The sequence below is a fragment of the Myotis lucifugus genome, unplaced genomic scaffold (assembly GCF_000147115.1).
Source record: "Myotis lucifugus unplaced genomic scaffold, Myoluc2.0 scaffold_35, whole genome shotgun sequence".
Lineage (NCBI taxonomy): Eukaryota > Metazoa > Chordata > Mammalia > Chiroptera > Vespertilionidae > Myotis > Myotis lucifugus.
The window spans coordinates 4,430,267-4,446,076 of NW_005871083.1; the positions used below are offsets into that span (position 1 = coordinate 4,430,267).

Consider the following 15,810-nt stretch of genomic DNA (forward strand, 5'->3'; position numbering starts at 1 on the left):
TTAAAAGTGGAAGTGGGGAGGCCAAAAGGTATAGAACATCAAAATGGTCCAGACAAGAGATGACATGTGCTGGCAGTGAGGGTGAACAGAAGGGAATGGATTAAAAAAAATAGTTGGGCTAATATACCCCTACCAGAATGGCTAATGTGAAAAAAAGTGGTATCACCAAAGGCTGACAAGGATGAAGAGAAACTGGAGCATTCATGCATTGCTGGTAGTAACATAAAATGGTATAGCCACTCTGGAAAACAGTTTGGCAGTTCCTTTAAAATCTAAAAACAGACTTACCATATGCTCCAGCAATTGGACTCTTAGGCATTTATCCAAGAGAAACAAAGACTTATATTCACATAGGAACCTGTGGCCAAATGTTCATAGCAGCTTTGCTTCATTTGAAATAGCCAAAAGGTATTTGGCCACTCCAAAGAATCTACCCAAGAGAAATAAAAATATATGTCCACACAAACAACTGTACTTGAATGTTCAAAGCAGCATTATTCATATTAGCCAAAACTAGAAACAATCTAAATATCCATCAATGGGTGAATGGAAAAACAAAGGTAGTATATCCATACAATGGAATACTACTCAACAATAAAAATAAACTAACTGCTAATATATACAACAACATGGATGAACTCCAAAAATTGAAAGATGCCAGATACAAGAAACTAGGTACATATGATTCCATTTATATGAAATACCTTGAAAAGGAAAAGCTTATAGAGGCAGAAAGCAAATTAATGGGGCTCAGGGTGGAAATAGAGTGAAAGTGAGAACTGACTTCAATGGGACATGAGGGAACCTTCTGGGGGTGATGAAAATGTTCTAAAATCGGATTGTTTTAAATTTACCAAAATCATTGAATTGTAGACTTCCAATGGGTGGATTTATGAAAATTATATCTAAATAATGTGGAATGAAAAAGAAGATGCTGGAATTAGACATGACAGGACTTTGAAATACTAGTTACCCTCATTCTTCTATTCTTCAAAGTTTTGAAAGTGATGGGATCCATCTTAGAATCCAGGAATGCAAGGAAGATGGCATCCAGGAGTAAGTAACCCTTCAGGGAGGGGAAGGCATTCATTTTTAGTACCAGGAGAATTCCCCACATGAAGAAAAAGGGATGGAGTTCTGGGCACTGGAATAGCATGGCAGAGCATGGAGGGCAGTGTTGGGTCCCACAAAGGAGGAACTGTGAATCCTAGCTGTACCTGGTTGCAAATGTAAAGCCTGATTCGACTGCCCATGGGGGAACTGTCCTTGTGTTCTGCTTTCACAGACCCCTCCACCTTGTTCCAAGTACGAAGAAACAGCAGAAAGGATGTCTACCAGCCGCCTCTGGCTGCCAACATTGAGAAGAGGAAAACCACCCACCTCAAGGAACAGAAAGCATTTGCCCTGATCAGAGAAATCTTGGGTAGGCAGCCAAGATTACCCATGAGCAATCTTCCCACTTGGCTGGTTCTCAACACAGACTTGAAAAGGAACTGTGCAACCTCAGATGAGCCCCACACTGCATCTTGGACATTTTCCCAAGATATTAGCTCACTCCAGCCTGTGCCCAACACTTAAATTCTTTCAATGGCCCTTCAGATCAAACTCCCCACTGTGGCTCCATCCACAGCAGGTCACCTCTCTCGGCCCCTTGTGCCCTGAGCTCCAGTGACACAGGATTCTACAGCTCCTGGGACGCTGTGCCCGCTCCCGACCCCAGGCCTTTGCCCAGGCTGTTCCATCTAGTCTGCTAGAATGTGCTTATCCCTCCTCCCTACATTTTCTTATCGCTAAGTCCTCTTATTCTTTCATTCTCAGCCCAAAGACTATTATATCTTCAGGCAGGCTTCCTCTGACCAAAAGCTTTAAAGCCTATGTATATCTTAGACTGGGTTCCCCACAAGCAGATTTGGGTACATATGGTTGGTTTGGGAGGTGATTATGGGGAACATTAGTAGGGAAGGGGAAAGTGCAGGGGGAGAGAAGAAAGGCAGTGGCAACTGGGGTGATGAGTGGTTTCCATGTGGACAACTGGGGCTCAGTCCTGCTGGGGACCTCAGTGGGAGCATGTAGTACACACTCCCAAGTTGTCACCCACTAGGTCACTGGTGAAGGCTGCTCCTGAGGAGAATACAGGCCTTGCAGCACTCCTGGCCTGCCTTCCCGCTGGCTGATCATGATCCTGGCCAAAGCAGAGAGCAGGGAGGCTTGTGCAGGAGGAGTAGCATGTGCAGAATGCATGTGCAGGAGGACTAGCATGTGCAGAATGAAGAGTTCCAAGGGTGTGTGGGCAAAAGCCCTGAGAAGTCATCGCAGGAAGAGGTTTCCATGATGCAGATTCCTAGGCCCTGACCCCGAGATTCTGATTCAGTAAGGCTCCTCATTCCCCACATGATTCTGATATCTGACCCCCTAAACTAAATCTTTGTACCTTCTTTGGACCCTTACTTCACACTCACCAGTCTCCTACAAGACTGGTTAGCTCCATGAGGGGCAAGGAACACATCTGTCATCTTCATCACTCTATCCCCAGCATTACAACATGGCAGATGCCCCATTTTTAAAAATTCTATTTAGGAAACACTTATATAACATGAACTTGAGCAGGCACTATTTTAAGTGCTTCATAAATATTAATTTCTTGACTTCTTTATCACAACCCTGCATAATATAGTTATTATCCCCATTTCATCGATGAGGAAAGTAAGGCACAGAGGGTTAAATCACTTGGAAAGGGCATATAGATAGAAGTGACAGAGCCAGGATTTGAACCTAGCAGAAGATTCATGATATGTGGACTCTTTCTTTCTATTGTGCCTATAAAAATCAGTTCCATTGTCACCAGAGAGGTGAATAATTGGTCTACAAAACCTCAATAGTTCTGATCCCATGTGCCATTCTGTTTCCTTCCTGGGCTTGATGGGAATGGGGACTCTGCCTGACCAGGGACTGTGCTTCCTTTCCCAGCATACCTGGGCTTCCTATGGGCAGAGGGACCCCAGTGCCTACCACTTCAACAGACACCTTAAGCATAGCTTCACCCAAGGCTTTTCAGCTGTCCTGGGCTTCCAGGAGTTCTTCATGTGGGCCAACACCACCCTTGTACAAAACCTGTATAGTCATCACCCAGGTATAGTCCCATTGCCCCAGGACCTGTGTCAGCCACCTGGTGCACTGTTCTTTCTAGGAACAAGTGTGGGTCTCTGTCAACAACAGCCTTAGGACCATATGCTTTAAAGGAGAAACACTCAGAAGACCGTGTGTACATAGAGAAGGGCCCTAACCCTCTTCTGATGCAGAGTGGAGAACTTCTTAAATGAGAAGTAACTGAGCATGAATCTCCTAGGTGGAAATGGTGTCCCGGGCAGAAGGAGCATTAGAAAATATGAGGCATGGCAAATTCTCAGAATTACAAAGTGTTGTGTGGCTGCAGTGTGGGGTAGGAGTTGAGTACCAGTGAGAAGCAAAGCAGAAGAGAGAAATGGGGGCCAGATCAGGAAAGGTCTCGAAGTTTATATATATATATATATTAATATATTTTATTGATTTTTTACAGAGAGGAAGGGAGAGGGATAGAGAGTTAAAAACATCGATGAGAGAGAAACATCGATCAGCTGCCTCCTGCACACTCCCTGCTAGGGATGTGCCCGCAACCCAGGTACATGCCCTTGACTGGAATCAAACCTGGGACCCTTCAGTCCGCAGGCCAACGCTCTATCCACTGAGCCAAACCGGTTAGGGCTCGAAGTTTATATTTTATGCTCAAGGAAATGAGGAGCATTGATGTTTCTACCTGAAGGAGTAACATTATCAAACTTGTAGTATTATCAAACTTCCAAAAGGATCATTCTGGAAATGTGGAATTTGGAGTGCAGGGTGGGTAAGTTAGTATGCTGGGGAGAAATAATGCAGCTGATGCAAGGCTAAGGGACAGGAGAGATGGAGAGACAAGGATGGATGAAGACAACAATGAAGAGGTAGAATTGATGGCCTTGTTGACCATTAGGATGAGGGTGTTGAGGGAAAAGGTACAGATGGTCTCCAGATTGATGATTGGGTGGTGAGGGTGCCATTCCCTAAAATTAGGCAGGAAGTAGACCATGTCCTGGGTGGGGAGATGGTGGAGTCTGTGATTAGCCATGAACTTCTCTTGGCTGTCTCCACAATGGGTACACTGAAACTTACATTAGCATCCAGGCCAGGAAGCTTGGAATGTGCTAATATAATTTTGCTTACTTGATTTACTCATGCTTACTTAACTTATTATCGATCTTCAGGTTTCATCACTGACGGGAACTCCAAACTGGTTGGCAGTGCTCAGATTCGCCAAGTGAGAGTCCGGGAAAACTCTTGCCCTCTTGCTCCCCGGTTGTGGACTTCTCTCGATGGGTGCCATGCACCATATTCCCTGGATGTTGAAGACCTGTCAGACTATGGGGAATGCTGGAATGCCTCCAGCCTCAATAGCAGCAATGGCTTCTCCCAGGCTTGGCAGTACCAGAGCCAGAGCCAGCGCCAAGGGTATCCCATCTGGGGCAAACTCACTGTGTACCGGGGAGGAGGTTACGTGCTCCCCTTGGGCACCAATCGCCAAAGTGCAGCAAGGTAAGGCTAACTTGATCCATGTAGAGCTGAGGAAAGACATTTGCTGGAGTCCAGCTCTGCCTGTCTTGTGCAGGCTTCAAAACAGAGCCGAGCCAACGTCATTTATGTCATTGTGGGGGATTCAGAATCATTCAGGTCATATTTTTCAGGACCCTGGAAACTGCAATCTCGGAGTTGGAAGGGAAGTGCCCCTTCAGCATTCTCAGCCTGGTGATCTCAGTCTAATGCAGGGATGGACAGCTCACACTTACACAGAGCTGTCCACCAGGCAAGTGAGAGTGGTTAAGGCTTAACCTTACAAAGAATCATACAGGGTCTATATGCTACTGTTTCATGGATGTTGGCAGAAGACATGAGACTCCTGAGTTAGAGACAAAGGACTTTATTACAGCAAAAGCTTGTAGCAGAGCTTCGTGGTAGTTTGAGTCAGTTCCCTGCCAAGGGCCATGGTGGATATTTGCATATGCAGTGAGTTGCAGGACCAAAGAGAAACAGTGAGCTTGGAAGTGTTCACAGTTTTCACAGTGGCAGAAGCCTGCTGTTTGTCCAAACAAAAATGCCACCTCATCCCTCAAGGTTGTCCACTGCAAACACAGCCCTGAGAAATGGCCTGGGTGAAGCTCAGCCAGGGCCTAGGATTTCTGGAACACCCAGCACAGGGACGGTCAGGGCCCATGCAGACTGCCTCTCCCAGTGCATTCTAGAGTCAGAGAGCCCTAAATTGAAACCCTGGCACTGCTCCTATTAGCTGTGTAGCCCCAGTCTCTGACTCTGTATTATTACAACACTGAGATTGTTTATGATGGCAGGGCCCCCATCCTGCCTACAACACAGGTAACAAACCCCTAAGAGAATAACTGGCAGGTGTCCTCTGAGATTAAGGACAGGCCCAAAACAGTCTATTTCAGATTGAGGTCTTTTCCTACCACTTGGAATAACTGATACTCTCTCCCTGCTTCAATGTACCAAGCAAGATGCAGACACACAGGAACAGGGCACATTTTAAAACAGTCCCATCATTATTGTTCTAAGTAATAAAAGCTATCATTACTTTGCCCACATACACACACCCATTCCATTTTCTGTTCACAATGATCCTGACGCTGGTGTAAACACCATTGTACAGTAGATGAGGAAACTGAGGCCTAGAGACGTTATTAACTTGCCACAGGGCAGTTCGGATTTAAGATCCCTCCAGCACATGCCCTTTCCACCACACGAGCAGGCAGATCTCTAGGAACTGGTCTCATGGGAGTTGCCAGCCCAAGATGAACATCGGCAGCTGCAGGTGCTCCTGCCTAAGCCCCTAATGTCTTATGTGGCTCCTCTAACACCACAGTCCCCAAACTTTACAAAGCATCATAATCCCCTAAAGGGCTCATCAAAGCACAGATCCTCAGGCCCCATCCCTCTCATTTCTGATTCCTGAGGTCTCGGTGGGGGCTGAGAATCTGCATTTCTAACAAGTCTCCAAATGATGCCAATGCCAATGCTGCCAGTCTGGGGACTCCACTTTGAGAACCTCTGCTGTAACATTTAGGAAACACTGGTGCCAACACATTACACCATGGAATGGGAAACTGGGACCACTCCCAGGAGCAGCCCTAAGGCCTGGTGGCCCAGGGAGCAAAACAGAGGCAGAGGAAGTAGTTTCAACAGAAAGCCCTGGCCTCCTCCCCAGGGCTGAGAGGACAGGGAGCCACTTAGGGAACAGATGCTCCTAAATGCCCTTCTTCCCGCAGAATTCTCCAGTATCTCTTTGACAACACCTGGCTGGACAGCCTGACCAGAGCTGTGTTTGTGGAGTTCACTGTCTACAATGCCAACGTCAACCTGTTCTGCATCATCACTCTGACCCTGGAGACCAGCGCCCTGGGTGGGCATTTGCCTGTGAACCCATCTGCAGTGTTCCAGAAGATAAACCCTCCCCTCCCTCTGGGCTAGGGCCCAGCCCCCCAGTGCCAGAGCTCCAGAGCAAATGGTGGTCTGGGAAATCCAGGGGTGGTTCTTGGTTCTCCCTGAGCACCAAAGGCAAGGCTTTAGGGTTGCTCCAGCCTTATTCCTAGCTGCCCCACACCCCCCTCTTTGGCCTTGTCTCTCAAGTTATCCTAAGAGAACCAGCTGGGGTTTGAAAGCAGTTCATATCCCTGAGCTTCCCACTCTGGTGGTGGTGGGGGCTGGCAGTGAGGGGCTAGAGAGGGGGTGATCTGGTAACAGATACCTTCACCTTAAACAATATTTTACTTGTACCTCAATCTACAGTGTGAAATACATTTTACATCATAATCCAACACACACAAATATACACAACTGAGATAACAGCTTCAAAAATATTTCCCTTAACTACGTGATACACTGATATTTTGCATTCTGTTCCGTTTTCTATTCTAGTTCTTTCTCCCCATCCCCCCACCTTTTACCATCTTTTAATGCTAATCACAATTTATTGAAAACATTGACCTAAGGTCTCTTCAGCTAATAATCAATTTGTCTAAATGTCAACCACCTTTCTTTTGATAAGGAAACATTTTTAAAACATGTATTACTTTTACAAAACATTGTAATGTTTGTAGATTTTTTAAATTTTCAGAACTTTGAAAACACCTTCCATTATCATTATCATATCAATTTCCATTCCCCATTGTCAAAAATTTATTTCAAATCCTTATTTGGAGCTTATTTGTATCTCTTTTGTTTTCCTATTTATTTTTGTCATCTTTTTGGCTTTTTTAAAAATATGTTTTTATTGAATTTAGAGAGAGAAAGGGGGAGGGGGAGAGAGAGAAAAACATTGATGGATGAGAGAGGACCATTGATCAATCGATGGTCTGCCTTCTGCACACCTCTACCAAGGATGGAGACTGCATGCGTCCTGATCAAACCGGTGACCTCTCAGTGCATGGAACCATGCCCAACCAAATTTGCCACACTGGCCAGGGCCATCTTTTTTGCTTTTTCAGGACCTCTAAACAACTTACACCTGATTCAATTATGTATTTCTACAAATAGAAAGTGTGAGATAGATGTCAGATCTGATTGATGCAACAGGCCACTGATGTCAGTAAGGACTCAGGCTGTTTACATCTTTCCATCTGCCATTCTTTGGGTTGGCTTTGCTTTTTTTTAAAAAAATCCTTACCCCAGGACATGTTTATTGACTTTTAGAGAGAGGGGAAGAGAGAGAGAGAGAGAGAGAGAGAGAGAGAGAGAGAGAAGCTTCAATGTGAAAGAGAAGCATCAATTAGTTGCCCAATCAGGCTAGGGATCGAACCTGAAATCAGCTATGTGCCCTGACCAGGAATCAAACCCATGACCTTTCAGTGTATGGGACGATGCTCCTATAAACCCAGCCAGGGTGGCTCCTGGCCACCCAGCCAGGGCTTGGCTTTGTTTTTGTAGGCAGTAGCCTTATTAATCAACTTAGTTTTTAAAAAATAATTTCAATACCAAAAAAAGAGGGGAAAAACACAAATAGATAAAAGATGATTCAGAAGAAGGTTGAAGTTTAGGCATATTGGTCAATAGATGAATGGATTCTTGGTGAACTGTATTTAGATGAAATGTCTTTAAATGGGCCACTGTAAAATAAACTGATGTTAAGTGGGTGGGTATGCTTTGGCTGAAGATGACTGAGTGCACACACGGCAAGCACCAAATGCAGAGGGGAAGGGGGGAGGTCTTCCACTGCAGCTACCTTTGTCCCTTCTGATCTGTCCATTATCTTTGACATCATTAATTGTCCCCATTCAGTCCCTTGGGTTTGTGGGTCTGAAGGACCTCTATCTTCTCTTTTGACCCCAGCCAGCCTCCAGAAAGGCTTGATTTTGAGTCATCCCGCTGATGACTTCTGGTTAGAAATGATGGCTCTGATTGGGAGCAGAGGGTTGGAGTGGGGGCAGTTGGGGGTAGTGGTGGTGAAAGAAATGCACTCTGCTTCCCAGGAACCTTCTTTACATGCACAGACCTACAGAGCCTGCGCCTGTATCCCTTCACTGATGGCTGGCACCCCTTTGTGGCGGCGGCAAAGGTAATCTACCTCCTGTTCCTCCTCTACTACATGGTCATGCAGGTGAGGGTAGACTTGTAGCTCTATGGGCAAGGGAAGGAAATGGTGGTGTGCCCGTTCCCTCTCCCACCCCTACCCTCTTCCCTGGAGTGGGGTCTGAAAGAGGGGGAGGAAAAGGTTCTGTTTACCTGTTTGTCAAGGCAACCTTTGGGGGCCCTTCTGCTGGTCCTGAGGGCTGAACTAGTTCAGGAACCCAACTTTGGCACCTCAGAGGAACTAAGAACTCAGAGGGTGGTCCTTCCTGGGTAAGGAAGGAATTGGAGCAAGGCTCCCATTTCTGCTGAACTGAGACTTTCCAAAATGCTGGAGGGGATATTCTCCATAGCTGGGGCTTCTCTGAACTCATATTGTGGGGGTTCTTAGCACTTTTGTTCTCATTGTGATCCCTGAGAATTAAGAAACATTCCCCTTGCTACCTTTACCACCATGTTGCACAATGAAGTGCAGAGGTTGATAATGATGATGGGAACACATCCAAAGCATATTAGATGTTCTTTTCCAAAAATGGAAACCAGATACCTAAAAGTGGCATCTTAGCTCCCCAATTCCCTGCTCCAACCACCACCACAGCAACCACTTTAAGAAATATACTTTGAGGGCTTACTAAGAGGCAGGGATTTTGCTAAGAACCTTATGAGGATTTTCTCCTTTAACAACACCAGGAGAAAGGTCCTATGGATCCATTTCAGAGTAGGAAGCTAAAGTCCAGATGTGAAGTAATTCATCCAAGTTCAGAATTAAATCCTGAGAGTCTGACCCCAGATCTTGACACTCAACCCCTATGCCACACCATCAGCCTCAAAACTGGCAACACACATGCTCTCTAAGCATCCAATTCAAACTCACCAGTCAACAGTCATCAAATAGCAACTTATGTCTTGTTTCTCTAAGAACATCATAGGAGGCCCATTTACCACCTTTCTGAGCTTCATTCCTCTTCTCTCAATTGCCCCTAAGATGGTTCAGGGAACCACCTTGGGAGTAAAGACAAGCACAGTTCCGGCCATAGCCTTTCATAGAACCTCTGGTTCCTTTCCCAGGGCAAGCTTATGAGGAAGCAGAAGTGGTGCTATTTCCACAGCAAGTGGAGCCTTCTGGAGTTGGCCATCATCCTGGCCAGCTGGAGTGCCCTGGCAGTGTTTGTGAACAGGGCCATCCTAGCAGAGCGAGACATCCAGCGATATCGGAAACAAGGGGAGGAGTAAGTGGCTCTGCCTCAGTCCCAGGTCCCACCTCTGGCCCTGCTTCCTCCAGCTCTGTGTGGCTCAGGGTTGGAATGGGGCCTTTAAAGTTGTGTTGACCCCCAGAGGATAAAGGGCCACTCTAAAAATTAGCTATAGCTATCGCTTAGATTTAGGTTTGTGGTAAAAATGTCTCAGTATCAATAGAATTCTTTGAGCTCAAAAGTTATCAGAAGTACTTTTATTTTTATTTAAGTTGATTGTAAACCTTATGCAGAACAGTTATTTTAAAAACTTAAAGATGGTTTAGCTTTTGAAGGGGTCTGCAAAAGATGACACGGGAGCTAAATCCAGCCCACCACCTGTTTTTGTAAGTTATGTTTATTGGAACACTACCTCACTCTTTCATTTATGTGTTATCTATGGCTGCTTTCCTGCTAAACTGGGTTAAGTCACTGGGACGGAAACTGGCCCACAGGGCCTCAAATATGTGCCATCTGGCCCTTTACATTAAAACTCTGTCTACTCCTGCTTAGAGAACAAAGCCTGAGTTCTAGGAAGGGACAATGGTGAGTTTGTTTTAGGTCACACATGACTGAGATTATTGGCAGCCAGTGTGATTGTTGTACCAGCACTGTCCCCACACTAGCCATGCTTTATGATCCCTTACGATGATCTAAACATGTTCTTTTTTGACATTCACACCGACTGGTTTCTTGATTAGATGGATTATAAAACAATTTTACAGCAAGAGAGTACTCTTTTTTACACTGAGTGTCAGAAAACAAAAGTAATCTGCCACTTTTGAGAGAAACCTGAGTATAGTTAAGTTTGGCATTATAGGAAACCCTCAGTTGTATTTTGATTAGTCAAATAACCAAAGTTTGTGTTTATTTCAGAAACTTGCAAATTTTGTTTTCTTGTTGAAATAGATAAACCATTTTGTAGTTAGGTCCTGAATTTGAAAAGTACTTTTTAAGACCAAATTATATGCTTCATATTCATAGTCTCCCTTTAACCCAATGGTTCTCAGGCCTACCTCATCAGCAGAATCACTCAGGGGAATAATTCAACCCTGATGCCCAGGCCTACTAAATCAGGATGTCCAGGGACAGAGCCCCAGCACCAGTATTTTTAATGTTTTCCTGTTTTTTTCTAAAATGTACATGAGTTTGAGCTCACTGCTTTAATTAGAGCTAATTGCCATCATAAACGAGGGCTTACATGGTTATTAGTTCCACATATATGAACAATTAGATGACATGAGAGAAGGTTGGGTGTTTTAAAAGGGGGAGGAACAAGGTGCTGCAGGAGCCGAAGGAGGAAGCCACCATCCATACAAGCCGCCCCAGTCTGCTCAAAAAAGGGAGGAAAGTTCTAGAAGGCAGATTAGGTAGAAGGAAGACTTTCACTAGGGCATTATATATGTATATGAAATGCTTTTAAAAACTTGAGGTCATATAATTTTGTTCTATAGACTGTTCCCATCTATGTCATTAAATATAGATCTATGCCATTTTTAATGACACACCAACATTAAGACTGAATTTAGAGTGCAAAGGCATGAGAGAGGCATGAACGGCAGGGTGGGATAGGGGAAGAACCTGGAGTTTGGAATCAGACACACCTGGATTCCAACTGTCATTCTTCCACCACCAGTTATGCCTCTAATTATGTCGCTAGCTGTGTGACATTATGCTAACTCTCTGTCCTTACCTGTAAAGGGAGACAGCATACTCCCTCATCTGGTGGTTTTCAGTCAGATGACACAATGCAATTACTAGTAAAGTTCATTAGGCCCTCACTTAGCACAGCAACAGGATGGTACTTCCATCCCTCCTTCAAATGTAAGGGCAGTAGGGACATTCTCTCAAACAGGAACAAAGTACCACAAACTGGGTATTAAAACAACAGAAGTTATTGTCTCAGAATTCTGGAGGATAGAAGCTCAAAATCAAGGTGTCAACGGGGCCATGCTCCCTCTTAAGGCTCTCCAGAGGAGTCTTCTCTTCTAGGTTCTAGCGTTTGCCATCAATGCTCAGTGTTCCTTGGTTTGTAGATGCATCACTCCAATCTCTGCCTCTGCCATCTTGGCCTTCTCTCCTATGTCTTTCTCTTTGTGTCTTTTTCTCTTGTCATATTGGATTTAGGGATCACTCTACTCCACTATGACTTTGTCTTAATTAATGACATCTGCAACAGTTCCTATTTCCAAATTTGGTCACATTCTGAGGTAATGGGTGTTAGGACTTCAATGTATCTCTTTAGGGGGCACAAGTCAACCCATAACGGGTATCATGACCCCAAAAATGTTTCTGGATCAAATAAATGTGGGAAACACTGGATTATAAAAGGCTATCCAAATTCTTTAGCATGGGAACTGTCAGAGCTTTTTAAAAATTATTATTACTTATTTATTTTATTTTATTTTATTTTATTTTATTTAGTGTGTGTGTGTGTGTGTGTGTGTGTGTGTGTGTGTGTGTCAGAGCTTTTAATATGGTAAATGTGCATTGTGAGTCTCCTGGGATGAGGTGAGCAAGAGCAACAAAGTGTGTAATGATTACCAAACATCTTTGACGAAGGCTGCAGCCAGTGATTCTCAACCTTGGCTGTATGCTAGAATCCCTAGACTTCATCCCAATATGTCAGAATCTCTGGCTGGGACCAAGGTGTCAATATTTTTTAAGCCACCCAGGTGATTCCATTGTGCAGTCAGACTTGATAACCATGCCCCTAATTCTGAGAACTACAGATCTAGATAGTAAAAGGCTTTCAGATGTCTCTGTGGATAAGTGCATATTTCCCCTCCCCCATGCAAGGGAAGCACCTCACACATCCTCTCCAGGTCACCCTGCCTTGTCCCTCCTCACACATCCATTGTAGCAGATACCCTAGGTTGCCTGCTCCCAATCCATTCTATGCTTTCCTCCTTGCTATCAGAATCTTTGAGACCACGGGGAACAATCTGAAGATGGCAGAGCAGAAAGATGAGAGGAGCATGCATCCCTGATGAAGTCTTTCAAGAGCTGATGTAATCAAGGCTGGAATCAAACTACTGCCTTTTATCTGGGCGAGAGCTTAAACGTCTTTTTATAATGGTTCAATCAGTATCACACCCTGATACCCTGACAATCAAAAACCTACAATCTATTATAAAAAGAGAGCCATAAAACATGCAATATACATAAAACCTTGGTGATTTCATTATCTTCCATCCACCCAAAAACCCATGACTATTCTCTATTGTGTCAGGTATGGATACAAGCTATATATGCAGAGATGCTCATCAGATAACCCATAGAAAGGTGTACACACGTCTCCCGATAAACCGGTACAGAAACCTACCCAGAGACACACAAAACAGTCTATTTTAAATAGGAAATCTGGAGAAGTTGTAAATTCTCCATTTCTCTTTCTCAACTTTCCCATCTACTCTCCACTTCTCTATTGACTGCAAATATTCAAGCTGCCAACTCTTTCAACCACATTATGTGTTAAGGAGAGACTGTACCATGATGTGACCCCTGACAACCTTGAGCTAGCTATGTTCAGGCCACAAGAGATTGCTTCCCTTAAATCTCCTCACAGACTATCTGAGCCATCATTCACATACGCCCCAAAGCTTGCTGGCTCCTGGAACAGGCTGTCACCCTGCCCAGGGCAAATAGGCATTTCTCCCTACCTGGAGCAGATTATGCCCCAGTACACCTACCCATCCTGCTCTGTTCTATATCGTTCTTATCACCTGCCATGCCCCACTGCACTCCTAGGCAAATTAAACATTTTGAGCCTCCAGCTCATCTATGAAATGAATTTAATACTTACCAGAAAGGGGTTTGGCGAGGATTAAAGATGTTTGCACAGTCCTGTGGTGAGCAGTTAGACAGACATGAGCAGAGCAAGGACAACGGGCCAGGTACAGAAGGTCACCAAGGCAGAAAGCCCTGAGTGCCTAGCAAAGGACAATTGTAGGGTGGGACCTGGTCCTCAGAGTGACTTTTCCTCCCCTAGCATATCACTGGTTATGCGGTTTGGACCCCCTGACTTTTCCTCCCTAGAGATAATATCTAGGCATCAGTAGTATTTCAGTTCCAAGCCCAGAAAAGCAACACAACCAGACAAGCAACGCCAAGGCTGACCTCAGGACCAGCTGCACTGAATAATGACCCACCTGCCCTGGCACCAACCAACCAATCAGTGGAGACCCTGACCCTGAAAGGACACACCTAGAAAGCTGCTGAATATTCTATTGTGATCTTCCCCTGGACCACCCTAAAATCTACACCCTTAAAGTCCTTAGGACAGGACCCAGGGAGCTCTCCCTCCTCTGGGGGGGCCACCATCTTGAAAAGGCAAAGGCCAACCCCTCCCTTTGAATTAGCCAATCGAGAAAGACTGTGCACCTGAGCTCCAATCAAGAGTGAGGGACAGGTCACATGCGTCATGGATTCTAAAGCCGAGAGGACCACCTACTCGGTGTGTGTGTGCTCCCAGGCCATGTATGCGCACCTTTCTACATAGAAGATATTTGCCTTGCTGCCTGGCTCCCGAGTATGTTTTGTGTTCTACCAGAACCCCTAATTGGGGGGCTTGCCTTATTTCTTATACCTCCAGAATTTAGCAATTCTTAGTTCTAATAATGGCAATACATTTCTTTGCATGAACTCAATAATACTAGTTTCCAATTGTGGTTTTATTAACCAAAACTTTGACTAGAATGTCATGTCTGAGAGCCAGAAACACACAATGAAGAAAAGAAAGTCTCTTTAATAAAATTTTTCTCTTGAAAAATTGGAAAGCCACATACAAAAGAATGAAACTAGATTACAGTTTATCCCCATGTACAAAAATTAATTCAGAAGGACCAAAGACCTAAATATAAGATCTGAAACAGTAAATTACATAGAAGAAAACATAGGTACTAAACTTATGGATGTAAAGAACATTTTATGAACTTGACCCCAAAGGGAAGGGGAGTAAAGACAAAAATAAATGAATGGGAGTGTTTCAAACTAAAAAGCTTCTACACAGTAAAAGAAACTGATACAAAGAAGCAGCTGACAAAATGGGAGATATTTGCAAACAATAGCTCCAACAAACATTTACTATCCCAAATATATAAAGAACTCATAAAACTCAACACCAAACAACCCAATTAAAAAATGGGCAGTTTTGGTGGTCAAATAACCCATAGCAAGATGTACACACGTCTTGCTGTTCCTCGCCAAACCCCTTTCTGATAAGTATTAAATTCATTTCATAGGTGATCTGGAGGCTCAAAACATTTAACTAATTTGCCTAGGAGTGAAGTGGGGCATGGCAGGTGATAAGAACGATATAGAACAGAGCAGGATGGGTAGGTGTACTGGGGCATAATCTGCTCCAGGTAGGGAGAAATGCCTATTTGCCCTGGGCAGGGTGACAGCCTGTTCCAGAAGCCATCAAACTGCCCATGTTCAAAGTTTTGGTGAATAAACACCTCTCCCAAGAAGACATACAAACAGCCAACAGATACTTGAAAAGACGTTCAACCTCACTAGCAATTAGGGAAATCCGGCAAAAATAGCTCAGTGGTTGAGCACTCCACCTATGAACCAGGAGGTCTCTGTTCGGTTCCCGGTCAGGGCACATGCCTGGGTGACTGGCTCCATCCACAGTAGGGTGCGTTCGGGAGGCATCCAATCAGTGATTCTCTCTCATCATTGATGTTTCTGTCTCTCTCTCCCTCTCCCTTCCTCTCTTAAGTCAATAAAAATATATTGTGAAAAAAAACTACAATTAGATATAGCCTCACACCTGTTAGAATGGCTATTATCAAGACCAGTAATAACAAGTGTTGGAAAGATTGTGGAGAAAAGGGAACCCTCATTCACTGCTGATGAGAATGTAGAATGGTACAGCCACTATGGAAAACAGTGACAAAATTGCCAGATTCCTCAAAAAGTTAAGAATAGA

At 44.4% G+C, this 15,810-nt stretch overlaps 1 protein-coding gene across 1 annotated transcript in view; it reads left to right on the top strand.

The window, feature by feature from the left end:
* The window catches only part of PKD1L2 (polycystin 1 like 2), a 61,617-nt gene extending 51,741 nt beyond the window's left edge, over positions 1-9,876 (top strand). The window contains 7 exon segments of the mRNA XM_023752549.1: positions 1,286-1,427; positions 1,908-1,926; positions 2,968-3,130; positions 4,278-4,605; positions 6,348-6,481; positions 8,547-8,674; positions 9,712-9,876. Of these exon segments, the coding sequence (XP_023608317.1) occupies positions 1,286-1,427; positions 1,908-1,926; positions 2,968-3,130; positions 4,278-4,605; positions 6,348-6,481; positions 8,547-8,674; positions 9,712-9,876 (1,079 nt within the window).
* The last annotated feature ends 5,934 nt before the right edge of the window (positions 9,877-15,810 follow it).